The 26,302-nt window shown below is 41.0% G+C and overlaps 1 protein-coding gene across 3 annotated transcripts; it reads left to right on the top strand.

The window, feature by feature from the left end:
* Window positions 1–1,687: 1,687 nt before the first annotated feature.
* CYP2U1 (cytochrome P450 family 2 subfamily U member 1) lies at window positions 1,688–26,302 on the top strand. 3 transcript variants are annotated; one of them, XM_023252875.2, is made up of 6 exons: window positions 1,688–2,295; window positions 20,287–20,922; window positions 22,884–23,045; window positions 24,837–25,004; window positions 25,450–25,476; window positions 25,765–25,906. In XM_023252875.2, the coding sequence occupies exons 1-5, from the start codon at window positions 1,806–1,808 to the stop codon at window positions 25,470–25,472; spliced, it is 1,479 nt and encodes a 492-aa protein (XP_023108643.1). In that variant the 5' UTR covers window positions 1,688–1,805; the 3' UTR covers window positions 25,473–25,476; window positions 25,765–25,906. The 3 variants fall into 3 exon arrangements, with proteins under 3 accessions (XP_023108643.1, XP_044911962.1, XP_019684690.2); XM_019829131.3 differs by lacking the exon at window positions 25,450–25,476 and having other exon boundaries at window positions 1,696–2,295; window positions 25,765–26,302; XM_045056027.1 differs by lacking the exons at window positions 22,884–23,045; window positions 25,450–25,476 and having other exon boundaries at window positions 1,695–2,295; window positions 25,765–26,302.

Raw genomic sequence — 26,302 nt, 5'->3', positions numbered from 1 at the left:
TTTTAAAATCATTTGTGAACTTAAGTTGGTTGTATGGAAAGATGTCAGTGGCTACTATTTCGGAGAGCAAGGCTATGAAAGAATCAGGACATGCTGAAGATCATATCTACAAACAAGTAGTTTAATTTTTTTAAATTCTCTAAATTCAAAAAATGAGAAATCGAATCTAACAATGGGAAATTACAGAGCATATAAGGTGTAGGGTTTGTTGTTATTAAGTTTAAAATAACTTATGAAGTGCATGGCAAAAATGGTATTAGAACAGAGTAGACTTGAAATTTAGCATATCCTGCTGTCATCTCTTGCCTATAGAAAAATTAGAATGGGTCATAGAATGAATAAGGAGGACTCACTACGTTTTGGTCACACTTTTATAAGTACAGCATGGTGTTCAAACTTTTATTGTGGGGGGGGGGGAGAATTTAAAAGATCCAAAATTGAGAAAAGAACAGATTGTTGGTTATGATCATTCAAGTTGATTCATAAGATACTGACCTTTTAGTAGATAAAACAGGGTCCGATATTGACAATTCTATATGTCAACCTAACATTAAAGAGAAACCAGAGGAGTTAGCCTATGGAAGATGGAAAGATAAGCTCCTAGGAGCCATTATCACAGAAGATTAAAGGACTTTATCTTAAAAGTATTATAGATTCAGGGGCGCCTGGGTGGCCCAGTCAGTTGAGCTCCAGACTTCCTCTCAGGTCACCATCTCGCAGTTCGTGAGCTCGAGCCCCCCATTGGGCTCTGTGCTAACAGCTCAGACTGCTTCGGATTCTGGGTCTCCCTCTCTCCTCCTCCTCTGCTCATGCTCTGTCTCTCTCTCTCAAAAATAAATAAATGTTCAAAAAAAATTTTAAGTATGATACAATTCATACTTAATATCTCAACCTCAGCATTTCCGGTTTGGTTTAATACCAATAATAATATTGTCATTCCTCCTCACCGCTTCCTTTTTATACTATTAGCTATGTTAATCTTCCAAGTCTATTCTTTTTTTTTTTTTTTATCTATTCCTGGATTAGGCTTGCTGCTTTACCCAGGCTACGCGCTGATATAAATGCTGAGCTTTCACTCCCCGCATAAAAAGGTTTTCCTGCCAGTGGCAAGTTCTGAGAGCTTTACTCCGCCCCGCCCCCCCCCCCCCCCCACCTTAGGCCACCCCTGCCCATCCTTCCCGCAGCGATAGCCTCCTGCACTGGCAAATTCTGCAGTTTGCTTTCCTATCATCCTCTTGTCTCTGAGGGCAGGAATGAGTCCCTTCCTCCGAATCCCATCTTTTTGCTGCGGAGGTGGCGCGGGGACCCCCTCTCCCACCTTAGGGTAGGGGTGCTGGTGTTGAGGGTGAGTGATCAAGGGCCCGTTCACCAGGCAGGTTTATACACTCAAATGGCACGTGGGCGACCCGAGGAAATCCGACAGCCAATCAGGACGCAAGCGTGGTACCGCAAGCATCTTTGGTCCGGGACAGTAAATGCCCAGCCCGACCCGGAGAAGAGGCTCAACAGGACCCGGGGTCAAACTTTCAGAGCGCTCGCCCCGCCCATCCGTGGACCGCTTTTACAGCGGGGCGAGCGCGACCCCGTTTCTGCTCGGGCGTCGCTGATTGGAGACGAGGGCGGGGAAGGCGGTGGGCGCAGCCAATCCGGGCCGCCCTTCGCCGCTCTCCTCCCTGCCCCTCCTCCTTCCCGTGGAGTTAGTCTTCCGCAGGCGGCGTCTCCGGCCGGTGTCTGCTTGCGCTCTCCCAGGGGTCAGCCCCGGGTGAGCCGGTGCAGTCGAGGCTGGTGACACCGGCGCGCAGGCCATGGCCTCTCCCGGGCTGCCGCAGCCCCCGGCCGAGGTCTCGCCCTGGCCTCTGCGCCTGCTGCACGCGCCTCCCGGGCTGCTGCGGCTGGACTCCACCGGCGGCGCGCTGCTGCTGCTCGGCCTCGCGGCGCTCCTCGGCTGGAGCTGGCTGTGGCGGCACCGGGCGCGGGGCATCCCCCCCGGACCCGCGCCCTGGCCCGTGGTGGGCAATTTCGGCTTCGTGCTGCTGCCACCGTTCCTCCGACGGAAGAGCTGGCTGCAGCGCCGGGCGAGGGCCGCAGGAGTGGAGCCCTCGGCCCTGGGCCCGCAGTTGTACCTGGCCGACCTGGCCCGCGTATACGGCAACGTCTTCAGCTTTTTCATCGGCCACTACCTGGTGGTGGTCCTCAGCGACTTCCAAAGCGTGCGCGAGGCGCTGGTGCAACAGGCCGAGATCTTCAGCGACCGCCCGCGGGTGCCGCTCGTCTCCCTCGTAACCAAGGAGAAGGGTGAGCCGCTTCTCGGCCGCCGGAGCCTTGAGGGTCGCGGGCCGTGTGAACGCCGATGCGGCGCATGGGGCGCCAGGTGCACCGGGCTGTGGTTCCTGTGCCCTTTGCAGCCGCGCGCACCCAGCCCGGCTCACCGCAGGCAGCCCCAAAGTAGGAGGGCGGCGGCAACGCCTCCTTTTCCTGGTGCCTTTAAGATCGTATCGAGCTGTGATGGATGAGGGACTCGTTCTTATTCCAAGATAAGAAGTGGGAAACCCACTGGAAAGTTGAGGAAGGGAAATGGGGACGGGGGCGCGGGTGGAGACGTGTGAAAGCCAGGCTCTATCTTTCCTGTCTGTCCTTTCCAGAACAAGGCCTTTGGCTGTGTTAGATGGAGGCGGGGATATTCATTACACCTTCTGTGTTCTGAATGAAAGCGTTTAAGAAGATAGTTCCCCATAAGATAGAAAGTCCAGAAAACGTGTTAGGAGCCTATTGGCAAACCTAGTTTACTGGGTTTGCAACCTCTGCGATTTCTGCTTATAGAAGTCCAAGTTGGGCAGTTTTGATGGTTGGGAAACATACTATCCACATTTACCCTCTCCCTAACCCAATCCTCCCACCTCCTTTGTTTATCAGTCTTACCCTTTGTCTTCCTGGCTGGCATAGGTCCCAGACTTTTTTGTCTGAGTTCATATGTTAATTTAATTGCCTTTCATCAGTCTTTCTCCTTCTGGAAGCTTTTTGTCACTCCCTTTCCAAGTTAGCTCCCTTTTGGAACCAGTTTCTTTGCACAAGTACTTTTTCACTGCCCTTATCACAACTGGGGCTACAGAATTTTGCAATCTTGGGCCTGGAAGCGGGTCTTTACCACGAAACTGACATCTAGGAGAATGTGGACTGCGACATAAAAAGATTCAGGCTTTTAAGAATCTGATTAAGCCAGAGTTTTCCCTCAGGATTTTAATGAATAGCAGTGATGATCATAATATTTTAAATGTCCCACTGAAGAACATGTCACAGTTCGTAACCCATGGTCTCCATGCCGTCACACATGCTGCTGCTTCTACCTAGAATTCTCTTCCAGCCTCATGGCTGCCTGGAAAACTCCTGTTTTCTCTTCTTTTCTTTTCTCTCTTTTTAAACACATCGTGGTGAAATACACATAAAATTTGCCATCTTAACCATTTTTAAGTTCAGTGACATTAGGTCATTCACATTGTTATGAAACCATTACCACTATCTCCAGAATACTTTTCATCTTGCAAAACTGAAACTGTGTACCATTAAACAAACTTTAAAAAAAGTTTGGCACAGTCGGTTAAGCGTCCGACTTCAGCCAGGTCACGATCTCACGGTCCCTGGGTTCGAGCCCCGCGTCGGGCTCTGGGCTGATGGCTCAGAGCCTGGAGCCTGTTTCCGATTCTGTGTCTCCCTCTCTCTCTGCCCCTCCCCCGTTCATGCTCTGTCTCGCTCTGTCCCAAAAATAAATAAAAAAACGTTGAAAAAAAATTAAAAAAAAAAACCCTCCTTTAGGCAGGCACCTTGAAGGCTCAGTTCATAGAGCATGTGACTCTTGATCCTGGGGTTGTAGGTTTGAGCCCCACGTTGGGTGTAGAGATTACTTAAAATTTAAAATTAAAAATTTAAAACAAAAAATAGAAAAAACCCTCCTTCCTCTTTCTATCCCCTGGCAACCACTGTTCTATTTTCTGACTCTATGGATGTGACTATTCTAGGTACTTGATATGATTGGTATCATCTAATATTTATTCTTTTGTAACTGACACTTTCACTTAGCCCCATGTTTTAAGCTTTTTCAATGTTGTAGCATGTGTGAGAATTGCTTGCCTTTTTAAGTCTGAATACTATTCAGTTGAATGTATATAACACATTTTGTTTATCCCCTGATGGATGCTTGGATACTTCTGCCATTTCACTATTATGAAAAATGCTGCTATGAACACGGTACATATACAAATATCCATTCAAGTCCTTCCTTTCAATTCTTCTGAGTAGTTACCCAGAGGTGGAATTGCTTGATAATATGGCAATTCTGTATTTCATCTTTTGAGTAACTACCCTACTGTTTTCCACAGTGTCTGCACCATTTTACATTCCCACCAGCAATGAACGAGGTTCCAATCTTTCCACGTCATCTTTGCTATTTTCTGTTTCTCAAACCTACTTAAATGTCACCTCTTTGAGAATGTGTTCCCCAACATACCTCTCTGCCAGGGAGAGGGGAGCTACCCTTTCTCTATGACACCACTGTTTGGGCTGAAGCCCCTTCCCCTCCCACCCCCTGCCAGTCAGTCAGCAGGTCTTGTCAATTCTGCAGAGACAGTTCTGTATCCATCCACTTGTTTTGATCTCCATTGTCAGCACCTTCATGCCAGGTACCATCATTTTCATTTCATACTTGAAGCCACTTCCCTAGCCTACTTGCTTCTACTCCAGTTTTATTTTATTTTATTTTATTTTATTTTATTTTATTTTATTTTATTTTATTTATTTAATTTTTTTAATGTTTATTTATTTTGAGAGAGAGAGAGAGAGAGAGAGAGAGAGAGAGAGAGAGAGAGAGAGAGTGTGTGTGTGTGTGTGTATGTGTGAGCAGGGAAGGGACAGAGTGAGGGAGACACAGAATCCGAAGCAGGCTCCAGGCTCTGAGCTGCCAGCACAGAGCCTGACATGAAGCTCGAACCCACGAACCGCATGATCATGACCTGAGCCAAAGTCAGACGTTTAACTGACTGAGCCACCCAGGTGTCCCATCGAGTTTTTTATCTACACATCAGCCAAAGGGATCTCTTTTAAAAACCAAGAATCACAGGTGCCTGGGTGGCTCAGATGTTGAGCTTCTGACTTCATCTTAGATCATGATCTCAGGGTTCAAGGGCTTAAGCCCCACGTTGGGCTATGGGCTGGCAGTGCAGAGCCTGCTTGGGATTCTCTTTCTCTTCCTCTCTCTCTGCCACTCCCCCACTTGCACTCTCTATCTCTCCTCTCTCTCACTCTGAAAATAAATAAACTTAAACAAAACAAAACAAAAAAAACCATGAATCAAACCATGTTGCTCCCCAGCTGAAACCAGTTGCCTCCAACTCCATCCTGGACCTACTGTGCCTGGAAGAATCTGGGCCCTGCCTGCCTTTCTCACTTTCTCTCTCTCTCCATTCTGCCTTGACTCATACATTTCAACCTGCTCTAGAAAAATTAAGCAGATTCCTGGCAAGCTTGTGACTGCCTCAGTCTACTGGGTTTGTTGTCCTTGGGCCTAGAATAACTTTTCATATGACTGACTCCTTATCCTCTCTCAGGCTAATTGTCACCTTTCAGTCCTATTTTAGACACTGCTCAATATCACAACTTATTTTATCTCTTTCATATTTCACTCATTAAACACTTTGAAAATATTTAGCCTATTACCAGCCCCACCTACCAATGGAATATAAACTCTGTGAGGGCAAAGGTTTGGTTCATGTTGTTACCCACTGTATCCCCACTAGTTGGCACAGAATAGGTAATCAAAAAATGAGGGGCGCCTGGGTGGCGCAGTTGGTTAAGCGTCCGACTTCAGCCAGGTCAGGATCTCGCGGTCTGTGAGTTCGAGCCCCGCGTCAGGCTCTGGGCTGATGGCTCAGAGCCTGGAGCCCGTTTCCGATTCTGTGTCTCCCTCTCTCTCTCTGCCCCTTCCCCGTTCATGCTCTGTCTCTCTCTGTCCCAAAAATAAATAAACGTTGAAAAAAAAAGAATGAATCTATGCATACAAACCTCTGTTGATGCACGTAACACATTATACTGTAATTTTCTTGCATGTCTTTTCCTCTAGATATTTTTAAGGTGTGAATTAGATTTTCTTCTTTGAGGTCCTTCTTGGTGAATATATGGTTTGCTCAAAAATCTGTAATAAGGCAGTTTCTTTTTTATTTTGAGGGAGAGAGAGTGCGAGTGCACGTGTGCATGAGCGTGTGTATGTGGGGGAGGGCCAGAATGAGGGGGAGGGAAAGAATCTTAAGCAGGCTCCATGCTCAGCATGGATCTTGACTTGGGATCGATCTCAGGACCTTGAGATCATGACCTGAGCCAACACGTCACTAACTGAGCCACCTCGCTGCCCCTATAATAAGACAGTTTCTAAGTATTAGTTGAATCACAGCTTATTATTAGATCTTTATGTAGGAAAGGCCTGGGAGCCTGGGGTAACTGGGTGTTTCAGCATCTCAACCAAAGCATTCATTCTCCCAAGAGACAGTTAGGGTTCTTTAGGTGATGCTGGTCTGGTATTGTAATGGGTGTGTTGGGCAGTGTGCTGTGAGCTGAGAAAAGTTGCTGTGGTGGAGGCAGTTGACAAGAGAAGGTAAAGGAAGAACCATAGGTCGCAAAGGAGATGCTTGTGGGGCTAACTTAGAGTAGAGAACAGGTCATCTGAATAGGAAAATGGAGACAGCTGAGGAATTTTTTTAATGGAAATTGTTCAAAGGTGAAGAATAAAAGGGGAGAATATGAGCTTATTTCAAGATGCCCATCAAAGGATGAGGGACCAGACAAATTCTGAGTAGATGTCACAAATCGAGAAATGGATAGCCTGAAGTTATCAGCCTCAAGGAGAGGCCATGAGAGCTAGAGGCTGAGCAGCTCAGCACTACTTGAGGAGTGTTCACGCTGTTTGGCTACTGTTTCCAATGGCAGAATTAGAAAATGTGAAATTGTCTAGAAGAGAAATGTGTATAGGAGAAAGAGAAACAGTATTAGGAATTAGAGGTCAATAGCATTATTAAATATTTAGTACAAGATATTTTTAGGGTCACCTGGGTGGTTCAGTCGGTTGAGTATCCAACTCACGGTGGTAAGATCGAGCCCTGGGTCTGGCTCTGCACTGGCCGTGGAGCCTGCTTGGGATTCCCTCTTCCTCTCCCTCTGCCCTTCCTCCACTCACACACTTGCGCACACATGCTCTCTCCCTCAAAAAATTTAAAAAATAATTTAAAAGATTTTTAAAGAACATTGGTACTAAAGTTGGTGAGACTAGCAGAGAAAGGAATGTTTTATAAACAGTGATGTTCAGAGACAGGCTGGAAATACTTGACTTAACACATTGCCAAAAAGTTCTAGAATGTGGGGAAGTTATTATATTTGAATTTTTCAAAATATGCTTGGGCAAGTTGATGTTCTTTTTAAGCCAATAAAAACTCTAGTAAGCTAGATATGCCATAAAGGTATTTTACATTAGCTATGCCCATCATTCTCATCAGTCTACCTGATTCTTTCCTGAGCAGGAATAGAAAATAAAGCTACAAAGTCAGAGTCAAGGCTACCAAAAGTGCTTTACCCTAAGTGTGGTCAAAGGTTCTTCTAAAAGGTTTGTGTACATCACATTTTTATTATAAAACATTTCAAATATACAGTTCAGAGAGCATATAAATTTCTTTATCTACCATTCAGATTTGCTTCACATTCATAAACAATGCATAGTTTTATTTGGTATGTTTTTTAAAAACTTATATATGTCATATATTTAAAGTACCATTTCTATTCCAGCTGTTATTAGTTGATTTATCTATTTCTCTGTTGATAGAAATTAGATTTTTTTTTTTTTTTTAATTTTAGAGACAGCATGAGCAGGGACAAGGAGCAGAGGAGAGAAAAAGAATCCTAAGCAGGCCCCATGCTTGGCTCAGAGTCCAATTCAGGGCTTGAACCCATGACCCTGGGATCATGGCCTGAGCTGAAATTGAGAGTCTGTCGCTCAACTGACTGAGCCACCCAGGCGCCCCAGAAATTACATTATTTCTAATTTTAAGAGATTGCTAGAAACTTGGAGCAAGAGTGAAAGCAAATTGCAGAGCCATAAAAAAATGGAACATAAAAGGAAATTTGGAAGAAATTTAAGAGCAGAGTATAGATCAGTCAGTACTGACTACTTTAAAGGGGAAAAAGATGCAAAATGAAATTAGGAGATGAAGATAGAAAATGAAAGTTCATCTGGGGAATTTAAAAATGAATGAGGGTGTGCCTGGGTGGCTCAGTCGGTTAAGCGTCCGACTTCAGCTCAGGTCACAATCTCGCGGTCCGTGAGTTCGAGCCTGGCGTCAGCTCTGGGCTGATGGCTCAGAGCCTGGAGCCTGCTTCCGATTCTGTGTCTCCCTCTCTCTCTGCCCCTCCCCCGTTCATGCTCTGTCTCTCTCTGTCTCAAAAATAAATAAATGTTAAAAAAAAATTTAAAAAAAAATGAATGAGGAGGGGAGCCTGGGTGGCTCGGTTGGTCGGTTGAGTGTCTGACTCTTGATTTTGGCTTAGGTCATGATCTCAGGGTCGTCTGCTCTGGGTGTGGAGCCTACTTAAGATTCTTTCTCTCCCTCTCCCTCTGTCCCTTCCCTGCTTGTGTGCGTTGTCTCTCTTTCTCAAAACTAAACTAAACTAAACTAAAATAAGAAAAACAGGATACCAAATCTTGTAGTAAGTGCAGTAAAATAGGTATTTGAAATAGTTATGTACTCGTAGCAAGAGGGCCTGAATTCCCACTAAAAGGAACACTTCTATGACTCCGTGGAAGGAAAGGGCAAATGTAATCACTGGGTAGATAGCACCTTCTCTATGTCAGGAGGAAGAAAACTTATATGTGATGGATGTAAATTGCATCAAATTTAATGTATTTGAGTACTTTTACTTTATGTTTATTATTGTAAAACATGTGGAAGAGGAAAAAAAAAAAAAAAAAAGAATTCCTTTCAATTCTTTCCAAAAAGAATTGAAAGCCATTTGGGATCATTGTTATTCTGAGATAGCCATTATTGGTATTTTTATGTACTGCCTTTGTCTTTAGCCCTACTAAAGAATGAATGGGTCAACCAGGCAATTAGAGAAGAAATTTATAAAAAATATGGAAACAAATGAAGATGAAAGTACAATAATCCAAATGCTTTGGGATGCAGTAAAGGCAGTCCTGAGAGGAAAATACATTGCAATCCAGTCCTATCTCAAGAAACAAGAAAAATCCCAAATACAAAATCTAACAGCACACCTAAAGGAAATAGAAGCAGAACACAAAGACACCCCAAACCCAGCAGAAGAAGAGAAATAATAAAAATCAGAGCAGAAATAAACAATATAGAATCTAAAAAATACTGTAGAGCAGATCAATGAAACCAAGAGTTGTTTTTTTGAAAAAATAAACAAAATTGATAAACCTCTAGCCAGGCTTGTCAAAAAGAAAAGGGAGATGACCCAAATAAAATCATGAATGGAAATGGAATTATTACAACCAACTCTCAGAAATACAAGCAATTATCAGGGAATACTGTGAAAAATTATATGTCAACAAACTGGACAGCCTGGAAGAAATGGACAAATTGCTAAGCACCCACACACTTCCAAAACTCAAACAGGAAGAAATAGAAAACTTGAACAGACCCAAAACCAGCGAAGAAATTGAATCAGTTATCAAAAATCTGCAACAAATAAGAGTCCAGGACCAGATGGCTTCCCTGGGGAATTCTACCAGATAGAAAGGGAAGGAAGACTTCCAGACTCATTCTATGAAGCCAGCATTACTTTGATTCCTAAACCAGACAGAGACCCAGCAAAAAAAGAGAACTACAGGCCAAGATCCCTGATGAATATGGATGCAAAAATTCTCAATAAGATACTAGCAAATCGAATTCAACAGCATATAAAAAGAATTATTCACCATGATCAAGTGGGATTCATTCCTGAGCTGCAGGGCTGGTTCAACATTAGCAAATCAATGTGATACATCACATTAATAAAAGAAAAGATAAGAACCATATGATCCTGTCAATCGATGCAGAAAAAGCATTTGACTAAATTCAGCATCCTTTCTTAATAAAAACCCTGAAGAAAGTCGGGATAGAAGGGACAGACTTAAACATCATAAAAGCCATTTATGAAAAGCCCACAGCTAATATCATCCTCAATGGGGAAAAACTGAGAGCTTTTTCCCTCAGATCAGGAACACGACAGGGATGTCCACTCTCACCGCTGTTGTTTAACATAGTGTTGGAAGTGCTAGCATCAGCAAACAGACAACAAAAGGAAATCAAAGGCATCAAAATTGGCAAAGATGAAGTCAAGGTTTCACTTTTTGCAGATGGCATGATACTATACGTGGAAAACTCGATAGACTCCCCAAAAGTCTGCTAGAACTGATACATGAATTTAGCAAAGTTGCAGGATACAAAATCAATATACAGAAATTAGTTGCATTCTTATACACTAATAATGAAGTAACAGAAAGACAAAGAAACTGATCTCACTCACAATTGTACCAAGAAGCATAAAATACCTAGGAGTAAACCTGACCAAAGATGTAAAAGATCTGTATGCTGAAAACTATAGAAAACTTATGAAGGAAATTGAAGAAGATACAAAGAAATGGAAAAACATTCCATGCTCATGGATTGGAAGAATAAATATTGTTAAAATGTCAATACTACCCAAAGCTATCTACACATTCAATGCAATCCCAATCAAAATTGCACCAGCATTCTTCTCGAAGCTAGAACACAATCCTAAAATTTGAATGGAACCACAAAAGACCCCGAAGAGCCAAAGTAATTTTGAAGAAGAAGACCAAAGCGGGAGGCATCACAATCCCAGACTTTAGCCTCTACTACAAAGCTGTAATCATCAGGACAGCATGGTATAGGCACAAAAACAGACACATAGACCAATGGAATAGAATAGAAACCCCAGAATTAGACCCACAAACATGTGGCCAACTAATCTTTGACAAAGCAAGAAAGAATACCCAATGGAAAAAAGACAGTCTCTTTAACAAATGGTGCTGGGAGAACTGGACAGCAACATGCAGAAGGATGAAACTAGACCATTTTCTTACAACATTCACGAAAATAAACTCAAAATGGATAAAGGACCTGAATGTGAGACAGGAAACCATCAAAACCCTAGAGGAGAAAGCAGGAAAAAACCTCTCTGACCTCAGCCGCAGCAATTTCTTATTTGACACATCCCCAAAGGCAAGGGAATTAAAAGCAAAAATGTGCATGCATTTTTAAACAGTGTATTTGCTTCTTTAAAATGGAATTGTATTCACACCCTTTAAAATTGTTTTCAGAATTGTTTAAAATTGTTTTTGTCACTTAAATTTTCTGAACATGTTTCTGCATTATTATTCTCCTGCAAAGATCCTAAGAGCTGTACAACATTCCTTTGTGAGAATCTATCACAGTTGGTTTAGCTTATGCCGTGTTTGGTTTGAAGTGGATTTTTGTTTCAACTGTGTGGCACCTGTTCCTCTGTAGAAGACTCCCTTTTGAGGAGCTCTTCGTCCTCGCCACTCACTTGTACCCACTAACTGTGGTTGGAACGTGAGATGCCATGTCTTTATATGAATTCCCTTCTCTGACAGCAGTGATTAGGCAAGGGTTAGAACCCTGATCAAAGGTGACTTGATCAGAATATCTTACCTCTGTACCAGTGGCTAGTTTGTAGGCTGGGCACCGAACTCAAGAATTTATGTTCATGGCATGGTCTGGAAACCTCAAGTCACAAAATAAACTTAAGGTGTTCCAAATTGGTATCACCAGGCGATACCTGACTGAAGCATTTGAATCCTCCCCCAGCATTTTTTTTTAAGTCAGATCTGAAGAATAGAGGCCTTTTCTCTCTGGTGGGGAAAATGGGAGATTAGGCATCTGAAGATAGCTCCTGATGCTTGGAAAAGCTAGTTTGCAGTGGGAAAAAGTGAAGTCAGGCAGAAAACATTTGAAAATGGGTGCAGTGAGAAAGAGATGTGTGGCATTTAGTCTTCTCTGAGGTGATGACCCCTAGCTCTTCCTGGTTGGTTGGTTTGTTTGTTTTTGGTTGTGCAGCCTAATTGGCCTCTTTGCCAAACCTACTTAAGGATATATTTTTGTCATTCCCACCCAAGAGTCCTCATTTTTGCTTTGGAGGCATTTTTATTTTTTAGTGTTATTATCCTCCCTGAAGTGAAGTCTTTGTACACATCCACAGATACCATTGCTTTTCAGGGCTAAGAATGGAGATGTTAACAACTGTAGGATGTGCCTGAACCTCTTTCATACGCTCCTAGGACCATAAGTCATTCTGGCTCCAAAACATTAGTGTTTTGTAAAGTTCAAAGCCTTGGGCCATTAATTCTGTCCATGCCTCTCATTCTAGCATTCTCAGGCAGTCTCTTTGGCCACCTCTTTTGTCTTGCACTTCACACCTGTCAACCTGTTGTCACAGTCTTCAAACATTAGCCTCTTCTGAGAAGGTTCTCTCCATTTCCTTGCCTTATCTAAACCTGATTTCCCTCTAAAGATAATTTAGCCCTTCTTCACTTGTTGGGCTGAACACTGGGTGTTATACGTAAGTGATGAATCACTGCAGTCTACTCCTAAAGCCAAGACTACACTGTATGTTAGCTAACTTGAGAAAGAAAAAATAATAATAATTTAGCCCTTCTTGAAACAGCCTCTTTAACTTTGCTCAAGTTGTTTTTCGAAAATGTACCTTCATACACATCTTTAATTTTCTTAATTTTTTTAAAATTTATTTTTGAGAGAGAGAGTGCGCATGTGTGCACACGAGCTGGGGAGGGGCAGAGAGAGAGGGAGACAGAGCATCTGAAGCAGGCTCTGCGCTGACAAGCAGAGAACCTGATTCGGGACTCAAACTCACAAACCGTGAGATCATGACCGGAGCTGAAGTCAGATGCTTAACCAACGGAGCCACCCATGCACCCCTATGCACATCTTTATTTACAAATGCAGCATCAGTTCAGGTGTCCTTTCTTCTGAGAAGTGCTGCCTTTCCTCAGCTGACACGGCGCTCCTTCCTTTGTCTACACTGCAACTTCAGTCCACCTCTGACATACAACATTGAATCAGTGCATCCCAACAATGCAACATTCAATACAGTCCAACATAAAACATTCACTACTGTATGTACATTCCAACTATGCAGCCAAAGTACAATCCAACATACAGCATTCAATACAATATGTAACTTCAATACAATCTAACATACAACAGTGTATTGGATTGTTGGTTAAGTTCCCATAACGACTAACATCTTAAAAAGAGAGACGATGGCTCTTTTAAAATTATTTTTTAATGTTTATTAATTTTTGAGAGAGAGAGAGCGAGAGAGGCAGAGTGCGAGCCGGGGAGGGGCAGAGAGAGAGGGAGACAGAATCTGAAGCAGGCTCCAGGCTCTGAACTGTCAGCACAGAGCCCGACGCGGGGCTCGAACTCACGGACCGCGAGATCATGGCCTGAGCCGAAGTCGGACGCACAACCGACTAAGCCATCCAGGCGCCCCGACGATGGCTCTTTTAAATCAATATGCCCTAAGTAACTTGTATATAGGGGACTCTGAATAAATATTGGAAAAGCCGATAGTAAAGGGGTGTTTTACTTGATAAAATATTTCTAAAATATATATGTGTAGTTTAAAAGATGGTGAGTAGATCATAAAGACTGAGAACCTAATAACAGAAAAATAAAGTTCCTTAAGAAATAGAGCAAAGCAGAGATGTCGTATGTGATATCTTAAATTAGATGACAGTTAAAATTAGTATCAAATCCTGAAATTAGAGTGAGAGACTGGATCTTTCTAAGGAAAAAGAAGGGGACCTAACAATGCTTAGCCTCTGAATGCTGAAAGCAGCAAGAGTTGGCCATGGTTAAATGCAGGAAGAGTGACTAAGCTGTGGTTGCCTAGGAAATAGTTTACGGGGCTTTATGAAAGGGAGTGTTCTAGTTTCAGGAATGGTTAAGACATTTCCATTTCTTTTTTGTCTTGATAATCACATACCAAACCAGAGGGACTTTTTAAAATTTAATTTATTTTTTTAATTTACATCCAAATTAGTTAGCATATAGTACAACAATGATTTCAGGAGTAGATTCCTTAATGCCCCATATCCAATTAGCCCATCAACCCTCCCTCAACCGCTCCAGTAACCCTTTGTTCTCCAAATTTAAGAGTCTTATGTTTTGTCCCCCTCCCTGTTTTTGTATTATTTTTGCTTCCCTTCCCTTGTGTTCATCTGTTCTGTGTCTTAAAGTCCTCATATGAGTGAAGTCATATGATATTTGTCTTTCTCTGACTGACTAATTTCACTTAGCATAATACCCTTCAGTTCCATCCACATAGTTGCAAATGGCAAGATTTCATTCTTTTTGATTGCTGAGTAATACTCCATTGTATATATATACCACATCTTCTTGTCCAGTCATCCATCAATGGACATTTGGGCTCTTTCCATACTTTAGCTATTGTTAATAGTGCTGCTATAAACATTGGGGAGCATGTGTCCCTTCAAAACAGCACATCTGTATCCTTTGGGTAAATACCTAGTAGTACAATTGCTAGGTCAGGGGGTAGTTCTGTTTTTAATATTTTGAGGAATCTCCATACTGTTTTCCAGAGTGGCTGCACCAGTTTGCATTCCCACCAGCAGTACAAAGAGATCTTCTTTCTCTGCATCCTCACCAACATCTGTCGTTGCCTGAGTTGTTAATGTTAGCCATTCTGACAGGTGTGAGGTGGTATCTCATTGTGGCTTTGACTTGTATTTCCCTGATGATGAGTGATGTTGAGCATTTTTTCATGTGTTGGTTTGCCATCTCAAACCAGCGGGACTTTTAACAGAAGCACACACTCCACCCAGGATGAAATGGATCTACAGTTCTGTGCCACAACATTGGAAGACAAAAAGTAGACATCGGATTGGCAAATGACTTCATAGAGTGGAGGATGACTACCCCTAATTGGTCTACACTGGGGGCAGGTACTAGTGGAGTGTGAGACAGTTTATCCTGCAGAACCCCAGAAAGTCTCAGGAATTGGAGATACCAGTGGTAACAGGAGATGGGTATGAGCCAGTGGGCTGGAACAGTGATTGTTTGAAATGCATACACAATATAGTTAGACTGTCCCTTTTCACCATACCCACCCCTTCAAAAAACAGAAAGTAGGTGCCAAAAAACAGAAAGTAGGTGCCAAAAAACAAAGTAGGTGCCCTGAACAATCTTGGGTTTAAATGACTTCTTGGCCAGGGATGTGAAGTGGGTGGAGTGAGGGCAGAGATCTATGATCTTGCATCACACAAGATGAAAAGTTGCTGTAGACAGAAGACTCTTGAAGAGCTTCCCTTTGAGTGTGAGATTGAGTTTGACAAGGAACACCCAACAAACCTGGCCACTAGCAAAAGAAAATAAGGAAAATTGTCTGTCTTGGCCTGGACTCTGGCAGAGAAAGTGTTCTCTGCTACTTCCAATCCCTGTTGCAAGTACCCTGCCATTTTAGTACAAAAGCAGCCATGGACTATATGTGAATGAATTATAGTGGCTTGTTAACTCCTGTGTTCTAGTAGCCTTTATTTATAAACCCTGAAATTTGAATTTCATATTTTTTCATATATCATGAAATGGTGTTTTGATTTTTTCCCCAACCATTTAAAAATGCAAAAATTCATCTTTGCTGACTGGCCATATAAAAAGAGACAGCAGGCTGGATTTGACCTGTGGGCTAAAGCTTGCTGATCATTATTCTGGACTTTAAGTAACTGTGTTAAAAATTTAAGGGTGAGTATTCACTTTGTTTCTCTAATACAAAAGAAGGCAAGAAAGGAAGGAGAAAAAAGAATAGATACAGCCAGGTAAAGTTCAAAATAATGTATTAGAAATAAATTCATAATTATATTAAATATAAATGAACTAAATTGACTAAAGGATAGATTGCTAGAATGGATTTTTTAAAAATTCAAATGTATGTTAATTTTTTTTAACAGTTATTCATTTTTGAGAGACAGAATATGAGCAGGAAAGGGGCAGAGAGAGAGGGAGACACAGAATCCAAAGCTCCAGGCTCTGAGCTGTCAGCAAAGAGCCCAACGTGGGGCTTGAACTCATGAACTGCAAGATCATGACCTGAGCCGAAGTTGGACGCTCAACGAACTGAGCCACCCAGGTGTCCCCAAATGTATGTCATTGTAAAAGAGACATACCCTCCCTCCAAAAAGAGAAATCCCCAAACATAAGTGTACATTAAAATTCAAAGTCAAAGAAAGGAAAATGTTATACCAAGATAATACTTTAAAAAGAAAAGCTGTTGGGATACCTGGGTGGCTCAGTCGGTTAAGCATCTGACTTCAGCTCAGGTCATGATCTCGAGGTTCGTGAGTTCGAGCCCTGCCTCGGGCTCTGTGGTGACAGTTCAGAGCTTGGAGCCTGCTTCAGATTCTGTGTCTCCCTCTCTCTCTGCCCCTCCCCCACTCACACTCTGTCTCTCAAAAATAAATAAACATTAAAAAAATATTTTTAAAAGAAAAGCTGATGTCTTTTTGACAATATATACTTTAAGTCAAACCTTATTATTAAGAATTAGTGAATTACATGATGAGAACAGGAAGAGGAAGATATAATAATTTGGAACTTGCATATACCTAACAGTGTTCTCTAGCATATATAGGTATCTGACAGCAAAGATAAGTTAACAGATATAAGCAGCTACATTGCAAAATTCTATAGCAAAACTTACAGAACTGCAAAGGAAATCAATAAATGTACTATTATAGCAAAATATTTTAACATAAGCATTTGAATAACTGAGAGAGCAGGAAGATCAAATTTGCTAAGGATACAAAATTTGATTTTGTACCTTTGTACAAATGTACCATTTGATTCCAATGGTTATCAGGTTTTTTGTGTTGGACATATAGAGAACCCTGTACCCCACAATTGAGTCTATAAAAATTCTCTGAATTTTATTGGAAATTGTATTAAAATCTATCACATACTAGGCTAAAAAGCAAGCCTCATTAACGTCAAAAATCAGTAGAAGACAAATTAATTTAGGTGGCAAAAAATCATAATAGAAAAAAATTTTAACTTAAGATTATAATGAAAATACTTGCAAACAGTACTTGTGGACTGCAGCTAATAAGGTACCCAGAGGCAAATGTAGCTCCCTAAGTTATGTATTAGGATAAAAGTCTGAAAAGTAATAAGTTAGATGGCCAACTTTATGCATCTGGAAAAGAATAAAAGCATAAACTCAAAAGAAAAAAGAAGGAACATAATTTTACACAAATTCTTCCAGAGAGAAAGAATATACCCTGGATTAGTTTAGAAGGCCAGTATATCCAGACAAGTACATTATGAGAAAAACGAATTTTATTGGCCATTTCATTTATGAATATGAATTTAAGAAAACATACAAGAAACCAAATCCATCGATTAAAAAAAAACATAAAAACACTATATAACCAAAATTGGATTTATTTTTTATTGCAAGCAGTTTCAATTATCAGAAGGAAGACAGTTTCAAATCTATAAATTAAATGCAATTCCAATGAAAACCTCAAAGTTTTTTTTAATAGAGTTTGACAAGCTGACTCTAAAGTTTTATAAAAGAGTGAAGAGCCAAGAATAATTTAAAAAGCAATGTTGAAAGAGAATAAGGAGGGGGGACTTCCCTATTAGATGTTAAGACTCACTGTGAAGTCTATTTCTGTCTTATAAAGTAACAGTAATTAAGACAATGAGCTCTAAGCACTTTGGAGAGTAATTTGGCAAGTCTAGTCATATTAACAAAGTACGTGTTTTATGACTTCCAAACCACTCTTAGCAATGTCTTCAAAATTCTGAGGAAGTAGAAAAGGTAGAATAAACACATTTTCTAAAAAAATCTTTTGAAATTTGCTGCCCATGCATTTTTGCTTTAGCAAAAGAAGGGAAGGAAACAAGAAAGAGGAAGAAGTAGAATCCTGGAAATGGGTTCAGCACAGGAGAATCTAAAATAATTCCTTAATGATGCCCCACAGAGGTCGTCACACACCTGAATAGAAGGCCTAGAAGCAGCAGATTTGAGCAGATGTGTGGCAGAGTCCAAGGATAAAAGCAGAGCTGATAAATCGCCTGATTCATTTGACCAGTTTACATTGAGAGGCATTTTGTAAAGGTATTAAATATTGTGATAAGATTTAACCACAGAGAAAGGTCTGTATTTCATCCTCAGCTGGATTCACAGCATCCCGGTCCCTGGCACTGACTCAATATTCAGAAATATTTGTTAAATAAGTGATACTCAAAGATAGCAGAAATGAAGTAGATTAAAAATGGCAAAGAAGGAGAACTAGCTGGAACAATAAAGGGCACCATGGAAAATAAAAGGGTGAAAGAGGTGACAGGAAATAAGGAATATTTGAAAACAAATTGATACATCTGGGAACAATTCTGTTGGGTTTGATGGTGGGAGATGTATAACATAAGTGAGAATCAAATGAGGTATAGTTGTGGACGACTTTTGAGTTCAGATGTTTTTAAATTAGGGCTGTTGCTGACGACAGACATTTTAGATTACCTGCCAGCTATTCGGTTCCAAACTGATGTGAGTGTTATAGTCCAGTGGGACTGTTGATTTATTTGGCTAATATTTGACAAGCTCCTCCTGTATACTCAGAATGATGCCAGATGCTGGGATTTTAATAGCACAATCAGGTATTGTCCCTGCCTCCTTCTATTCAGAATCTTTAGAATATGGGTATATCCAGCCTGAAATTTTTTTTTTTTAATATTTGTTTAGTTTTGAGAGAGACAGACAGGGTACAAGTGGGGGAGACAGAATCTGAAGCAGGCTCCAGGCTCTGAGCTGTCAGCACAGAGTCCCATGCAGGGATTGAGCCCACAAACTACGAGATCATGACCTGAGCCAGATGCTTAACCAACTAAGCCACCCAGACGCCCCCAGCCTGAAATATTTTTTAAGCCTGGATTTACTCTTATGAAACATAAGATTCAGAAATTTACGCTAAAGAAAGAGGAACCCTTTTGCACTGCTGATAAGAATGCAAACTAGTGCAGCCACTCTGGAAAACAGTATGGAGGTTCCTCAAAATATTAAAAATAGAACTACCCTGTGACCCAAGAATTGCACTACTAGGTATTTATCTAAAGGATACAGGAGTGCTGATTCGAAGGGGCACATGCACCCCAATGTTTATCGCAGTGCTATTGACAATAGCAAAGTATGGAAAGAGCCCAGATGTCCATCGACTGATGAATGGATAAAAAAAGATGTGGTTTATGTATACAATGGAATATTACTAAGTGATCAAAAAGAATGAAATCTTGCCATTTGCAGCAATGTGGATGGAACTAGAAGGTATTATGCTAAGCGAAATAAGTCAGAGAAAAACAAATATCATATGACTTCACTCATGTGGAATTTAAGATACAAAACAGATGAACATAAAGGAAGAGAAGCAAAAATAAGTTAAAAACAGGGAGGGAGACAAACCATAAGAGACTCTTAAATACAGAAAACAAAACTGAGGAGTGCTGGAGGGATTTGGGGTGGGGGGATGGGCTAAATGGGCAAAGGGGCATTAAGGGGGACATTTGTTCAGATGAGCACTGGGTGTTACATGTAAGTGGTGAATCACTAAATTCTATTCCTGAAATAATTATCACACTATATGTTAACTAACTTGGATGTAAATTAAATAATAATGAATGAATAGATAAAATACATAGAACAAACTGCTGGGGGGGTAGGTGGGGGGATGGGTTAAATGGGTGATGGCCATTAAGGAGGGCACTTGCTGGGATGAGCACTGGGTGTTGTATGTAAGTGATAAATCACTGAGTTCTCCTGAAACCAATACTATGCTATATGTTAACTAACTTGAATTTAAATAAATTTAAAAAAATTTAAGACTAAAATAAATAAAAAGAAATTTACACTAACTCTAAAAATTGAAATTCATTGCTTTTCATTTCACTGGGGGTTCCTATCTATAAGCTATATTGTATAGGATTTTTATTATTAGAAACATACGCTATCTTGATAATTAAATTTCGCTAATCATTCTTCTTGGCTGGTGATCTCTACCTGTATGTAGATGAACTGTGCACACGTGACTTGACAAATACAGGACACACTTCATTGTAAGTCCTTTTAAGTGTTATCAGGCATCGCTCTCTCTTACCTTTTCTTGGTGTCCTTTTGCAGGGATTGTATTTGCACATTATGGTCCAGTCTGGAGACAACAGAGGAAGTTCTCTCATTCAACTCTTCGTCATTTTGGCTTGGGAAAACTTAGCTTGGAACCCAAGATTATTGAGGAGTTTAAATATATAAAAGAGGAAATGCAGAAGCATGGAGAAGACCCCTTCAACCCTTTCCCCATTCTCAACAATGCTGTCTCTAACATCATTTGCTCCCTGTGCTTTGGCCAGCGTTTTGATTATACCAATAGTGAGTTTAAGAAAATGCTCAATCTTATGTCACGAGCGTTAGAAATCTGTCTCAACACCCAGCTCCTCCTGGTCAACATATGCTCCTGGCTTTATTATCTTCCCTTTGGACCATTTAAAGAATTAAGACAGATTGAAAAGGATATTACCACTTTCCTTAAAAAAATCATCAAAGACCATCGAGAGTCTCTGGATGTGGAGAATCCTCAGGATTTCATAGACATGTACCTTCTCCACGTGGACGAGGAGAGAAAAAATAATAGCAATAGTAGCTTTAATGAAGATTATTTATTTTATATCATTGGGGATCTCTTCATTGCTGGAACTGATACCACAACTAACTCCTTGCTTTGGTGCCTTCTTTATATGTCACTGAACCCCGACATACAAGGTAATTAACAGATGTCTCCTTTATTCAGGCAAAGCCAGGCTATTTAATTTTTTTTTTCATGTTTGTTTATTTTTGAGAGACAGAGAGGGAGCAGAGGAGGGGCAGAGAGAAAGGAAGAGAGAACCCGAAGCGGGCTCCAGGCTCTGAGCTGTCAGCACGGAACCTGACACAGGGCTCAAACTCATGACCCAAGAGATCATGACCTGAGCCAAAGTCGGATGCTTAACTGACTGAGCCACCCAGGCTCCCCAAAGCCAGACTATTTAAATCAGTATCAGCAACTTTGGTGATGCTGTAGCTTCTAGCTCTAAGCAATGTCTTCAGGCTGGGAAACAAAATGGAAATCCTTGAACCTCATAGGGAGTTGGTAAGGTATTAACAGAAAAACTCCCAGTGGGACTAATGTCATACTTGCTTGCCCCTGCTTTAAATCTCTACAGGTCTGATTCTGTGTGAAATATAGAGAGAGGAAGAATTTTAGAGAAGAAGGACAATTTAGAGCTGAAGGGAATCATAATGATTGTCTGAACCCAGTCATCTTGTTTTGAAACTGGAGAACGAAGACCCAGAGAAGTTCTGTGACTTTCACAGAGTGTCTGGCAGTTCATAATGGAAGAATACAAAAGAGGACAGTATATATTACTTTTCTACTGCTTCTATAACAAATAACCACAAACTTAGTGACTTAAATCAACACAAGTTTGTTATCTTAAACTTCTGGGTCTCATTGGGCTAAAATGAAGATGTTGGCAAGGCTGCCTTCCTTTCTGGAGACTCTAGAGGAGAATCCATTTCCAGCTGCCTTGGCTCCTGGCCCCGCTTGTCCATCTTCAGACCCAGCGATGTTGAAGCACTGTGATCATTTTCTTTTAGTCACATCTCCCTCTAACGTTAAACTCAACTGGGGAAAGTTCTCCAATTTTAAAACCCAAGTAATTAGCGCACACCCAGAAAATCCAGGGTAATCCTCCCTACTCAAGGCCCTTAATCTGATCACAGCCGTGAGGTCTTTTTTGCCACATAAAGGAGCATATTCATAGGTTCCAGGGGGTTAGGGTGTGGACATCTTTGAGGGGCCATTTTTTGTGTACTATAAATGAGATTATGCCTTCTGCATTATTGTTCACTATTGAGTAACAAATTATCCCAACATTTAGCATCTAAAAACAACCACCATTTTACGATCTTACATAGTTTCTGAGGATCAGGAATCCAGGAGCAGCTTAGCCTGGCTGGTCTGGCTTAGGATTCCTCATGAAGTTATAGTCAAGATGTTGGCTGAAGCTGCAGTCATCTGCAGGATTGACTGAGACTGAAGGATCCACTTCCAAGATGACTCATGCACTTGACTATTGGCTGCAGGCCTCACCGCTTGGACTTTTCCACAAGGCTGCTTGACTTGGCAGCTGCCTTCCCCCAGAATGAGTGACCCAAGAGAGAACAAGTATCAAGACAGGAGCTACAGTGTTTTTTATAACCTAAGCTCAGAACTGACATGGTGTCACTTCTCCTTTACTCTGTTGGTCACACAGATCAACTTAGTACAGAGTGGAGGGGGACTGTACAAGGACGCAAACACCAAGGAGCAGGGATCACTGGCGGCCCTGTTGGGATAACTCACGTTGTCACATACAAGCTTAGAGAGTCAAAACAAGTGTCCGTATGAAAGAATGATTGAGAGTACTCCTGAATCCAGAATGCTTTCTCCTTTACCCTTCTATCTGTTCTGCTATCCTTCAAAGTCACAGGGGGTACAGGGTCCCTGGGACTAACTGCCTCTACTTGGAATATATGACCAATGCTTTATGCTCTGAGGCTGAGTCAGGTCCAAACTGCCAACTTATCGCTTGTGTGTATGACACACATATGGGAAGTATGCATAAGAAGGCAGTCTCAACTCTTCTGGCTTATCTTATGGTTTATTCTTTGTTATTCTTTCCTTTTTTAATTATTTTTAATAGAAAAGGTTCAGGAAGAAATTGAAAGGGTCATTGGTGCTGACAGAGTCCCTTCCCTCACTGACAAGGCCCAGATGCCCTACACAGAAGCCACCATCATGGAGGTGCAGAGGCTGACTGTGGTGGTGCCACTTGCCATTCCTCATATGACCTCAGAGAAAACAGGCAAGTCCAGTGTCTTTCTCCTTTGAATGCCCTTGAGGGAATCCCAGCCTTCCAGTCCAAAGAAGTTTAGGTGAGGGCGTGATGACCATTGCCCAGCTTGATTCTCCTGAGGGTGTAACGTTGTATTGTGGATAATTAAATGTCCAGTGGATGCTTCAGCCCTCAGTTGTCCATTTTTCACATCCTGGTATTCCAGCACAGCTTGTTTTATAAATAGCTCTCTAGACTTCAGAGCATGCACACTTACATTGTCAGACAAATTACGCTGCCATTTAAGATGGCTGTATTGGCAGAAAAAACTCCAGAATTAACAAAGGCACCTACCTCTCAGTCTTCTTGGAGGTCAGAAGAGCTAGCCTAAAATGAAATTAAGCATTTTAACTGGGAATTATCCTACCTTACCTCTTAGAGTTCTACAACTGAAGCATAAATATTAAAGAATTAGAAGAGCCCATCTGATTCTAAAGGCACCTGTGTCAACTTCACACCTACATTGAAATGTGTCCATTTGTGGTCATGTCTTTGACATGTAAGCACTCAGACTTTATGTAAAATTCCTCAGAACAAGGTACTTCCCTCCTCTGGAGATAGCCCATGATGTAATGAGCTTAACTATGGTTATAAGACAGTTGTAAGAGGCAAGAACTTATAAATGATATTGGATCACTTCATGGTTTTTCTTGTGCTAGTTAGATGCACTGTGTGTGCAGTATCTTGGGTGTTGTTTAAGGTGCACATGAACTTGTCAGTGGTAAAAGCAGTGTTGACTTCCCTGTACAGTTGACCCTTGGACAACATGGATTTGAACTACAGTGGGTCCACTTACACATGGACTTTTCTCAATAAATGTATTGGGAAAAGTTTTAGAGTTTTGCAGTAGTTTGAAAAAATTCATGAATGAACTGTATCGCCTAGAAATATGGAAGAAATTAAGAAAAAGTTAGGTATATCTTGAATGCATAAAAAATATACATATACTCATTATTTTATCATTTACTACCATAAAATACAGTTGACTCATGAGGTTTGAACCGCATGGGTCCTTTTATAGGCCAATTTTTTACAGTGCAATACTGTAAATGTATTTTATGATTTTTGTTTTAAAGCAAAGTTTTTATTTTTTAATTTTTTATTTTAAGGACTTTTATTTTTAAGTAATATCTCTACCCAATGTGAGATTCGAAGTCACAACCCGGAGATCAAGAGTCATATGCTCTCCTGACTGAGTCAGACAGGCACCCCTCTCTTGTGATTTTTTACTAACATTTTCTTTTTTCTAGCTTACTTTATTTATTATAAAAATACAGTAAATAATACAAAAATATTTGTTAATCACCTATGTTATTGGTAAGGCTTCAGTCAACAGTAGGCTATTAGGAGTTAAGTTTTGGGGAATCAAAAGTTATATGCAGATTTTTACCTATGCAGGGGCTCAGTGCCCCTAACCCCCACATGGCTCAAGGGTCAACTATATTAGGAATTTGTAATTCTTTGGGAAGTTTACCTGGAATGTCCTAGGATTTCTGTTTCAGTGTTTTCTCTTAATTATAATGTTTTAATGGTTTGATTTGATTCATTAACTCTGTGTCTATTAAAGCAGTTCCTGTGCCTCGTCTCAGGCTGGGGTCCTGAGATGGTGTGGATAGCATCTTGTCCCAACCCTCAAGTACCTCAGTGTTTAGTCTCCACAAATTAAGTAGCTAGATATGTAACCGGATTTTTTTTTTTTCAGATAGTGATGTTTACCGCGAACTATTAGTTGAATGACACTGGTTTTTTTGTTTGTTTTAGTGCTCCAAGGATATACCATTCCTAAAGGCACAGTGATATTACCCAACTTGTGGTCAGTACACAGAGACCCAGCCATTTGGGAGAAACCGGATGATTTCTACCCTAATCGATTTCTGGATGATCAGGGACAACTTATTAAAAAAGAAACATTTATTCCTTTTGGGATAGGTCAGTTAAACTTTTATTTTCTAAATGGCATAACTGAAGAGGGAAGACTAAAAGAATCTTTTATTATTTCATGATAAAACTGTTTTAAAAACATTTCCATCTTGACAAGCAAACATAAGAGAAGAGGTAAATAATTGAGATTAAATGCAGCCCCCTGCATTTATTTCAGATTTTAAAAACGAAATGAAAGCAGTTGGTTTTAAATCCTGAGATATGACTAGAAATCTTCCTTTCTGAGCTGCCCAAGTGATTGTTTGAGTCCCAGGAAATTGTTGGAGTTAAGAGCAACTTGTGACCTTCTGCTGTGCTGGTGGCTGAGAGGCTGGGTTTGCTAATCTCACCAGTCCCTCTTTTAGAAACCTGTATGAGCACATGTAGGGTTCTGTCTATAGAAAGGAATGCTCCAAACATTGTCTTCTGACTCATTCTCTCTTTAATCTTCCAGCTGAGACCAAAGGAAAGCCATAAGAAGGTATGGAGGAGACAGGGTTGCCTAGATCTGTCTCTAGTTCCTGTCTAGAATGAGGATAAGTTTTCATGAGTAGGAGTTAAAATGTGAACTTAGTGTGTAGAAATTCGGACCAGCATATACTTTGGGAGGCCATGAGGTATATATGACCATTTTGTTTTAAAACTCTCTATATCTGCATTTAAAACACTTAATTGAGATATGTCATATACCATTGCCAATTGCCCTTCTTGAGATAGGAAACAGGGTGGTATTTATAGTGTCAACTTTCTTTTCTGATCTCATTTTTAGGGAAGCGCGTGTGTATGGGAGAACAGCTGGCAAAGATGGAATTATTTCTGATGTTTGTGAGCCTAATGCAGAGTTTCACATTTGCTTTACCGAAGGATTCTAAGAAGCCCATCCTGACTGGAAGATATGGTCTAACTTTAGCCCCACATCCATTTAATATAATCATTTCAAAGAGATAAAGAACGTGCCCAAGAAGAGAGTGTAAATACATCTCCTTCTGACCAGATTCTTCCTCTGCAGTTGACAGCAGACCCAGCAACGCAGTGGGTCGGCTCAGATGAGAGGGAGACCGGAAAGAGGGGGGAGCTTGATTCTTCAACAGGATGTGTCTGTCATTTTAGTAATGTGCATCTGTGACTTACGGAATGGGGACCAAAGTGCTGGATCAGGAAGAAGAGATCTGGAGTTTATGGAGTTTATTGGAGCTCCCACCAAAGAACATTGCTTCTCATCTTTCAGTGCCTCAGTCATTCTGTGTGTAAAATGAGGTTAAGAAAATTCTCCTTCTCTATGTTTCAGCACTAAAGAAGGGCAAATA

This window comes from Felis catus, chromosome B1 (assembly GCF_018350175.1).
Source record: "Felis catus isolate Fca126 chromosome B1, F.catus_Fca126_mat1.0, whole genome shotgun sequence".
Classification (NCBI taxonomy): Eukaryota; Metazoa; Chordata; class Mammalia; order Carnivora; family Felidae; genus Felis; species Felis catus.
Note: the sequence above shows the minus strand (reverse complement) of the source record. Positions and strands in the feature narration are given on the sequence as shown.

Coding starts and splice junctions, on each gene's coding strand:
- CYP2U1 (XM_019829131.3), top strand. CDS start 1,806: ATGGCCTCTCCCGGGCTGCCGCAGCCCCCGGCCGAGGTCTCGCCCTGG. Junction 23,046..24,836: donor TATGACCTCAGAGAAAACAG/GCAAGTCCAGTG, acceptor TGTTTGTTTTAG/TGCTCCAAGGATATACCATT. Junction 25,005..25,764: donor ATTTATTCCTTTTGGGATAG/GTCAGTTAAACT, acceptor TCTCATTTTTAG/GGAAGCGCGTGTGTATGGGA.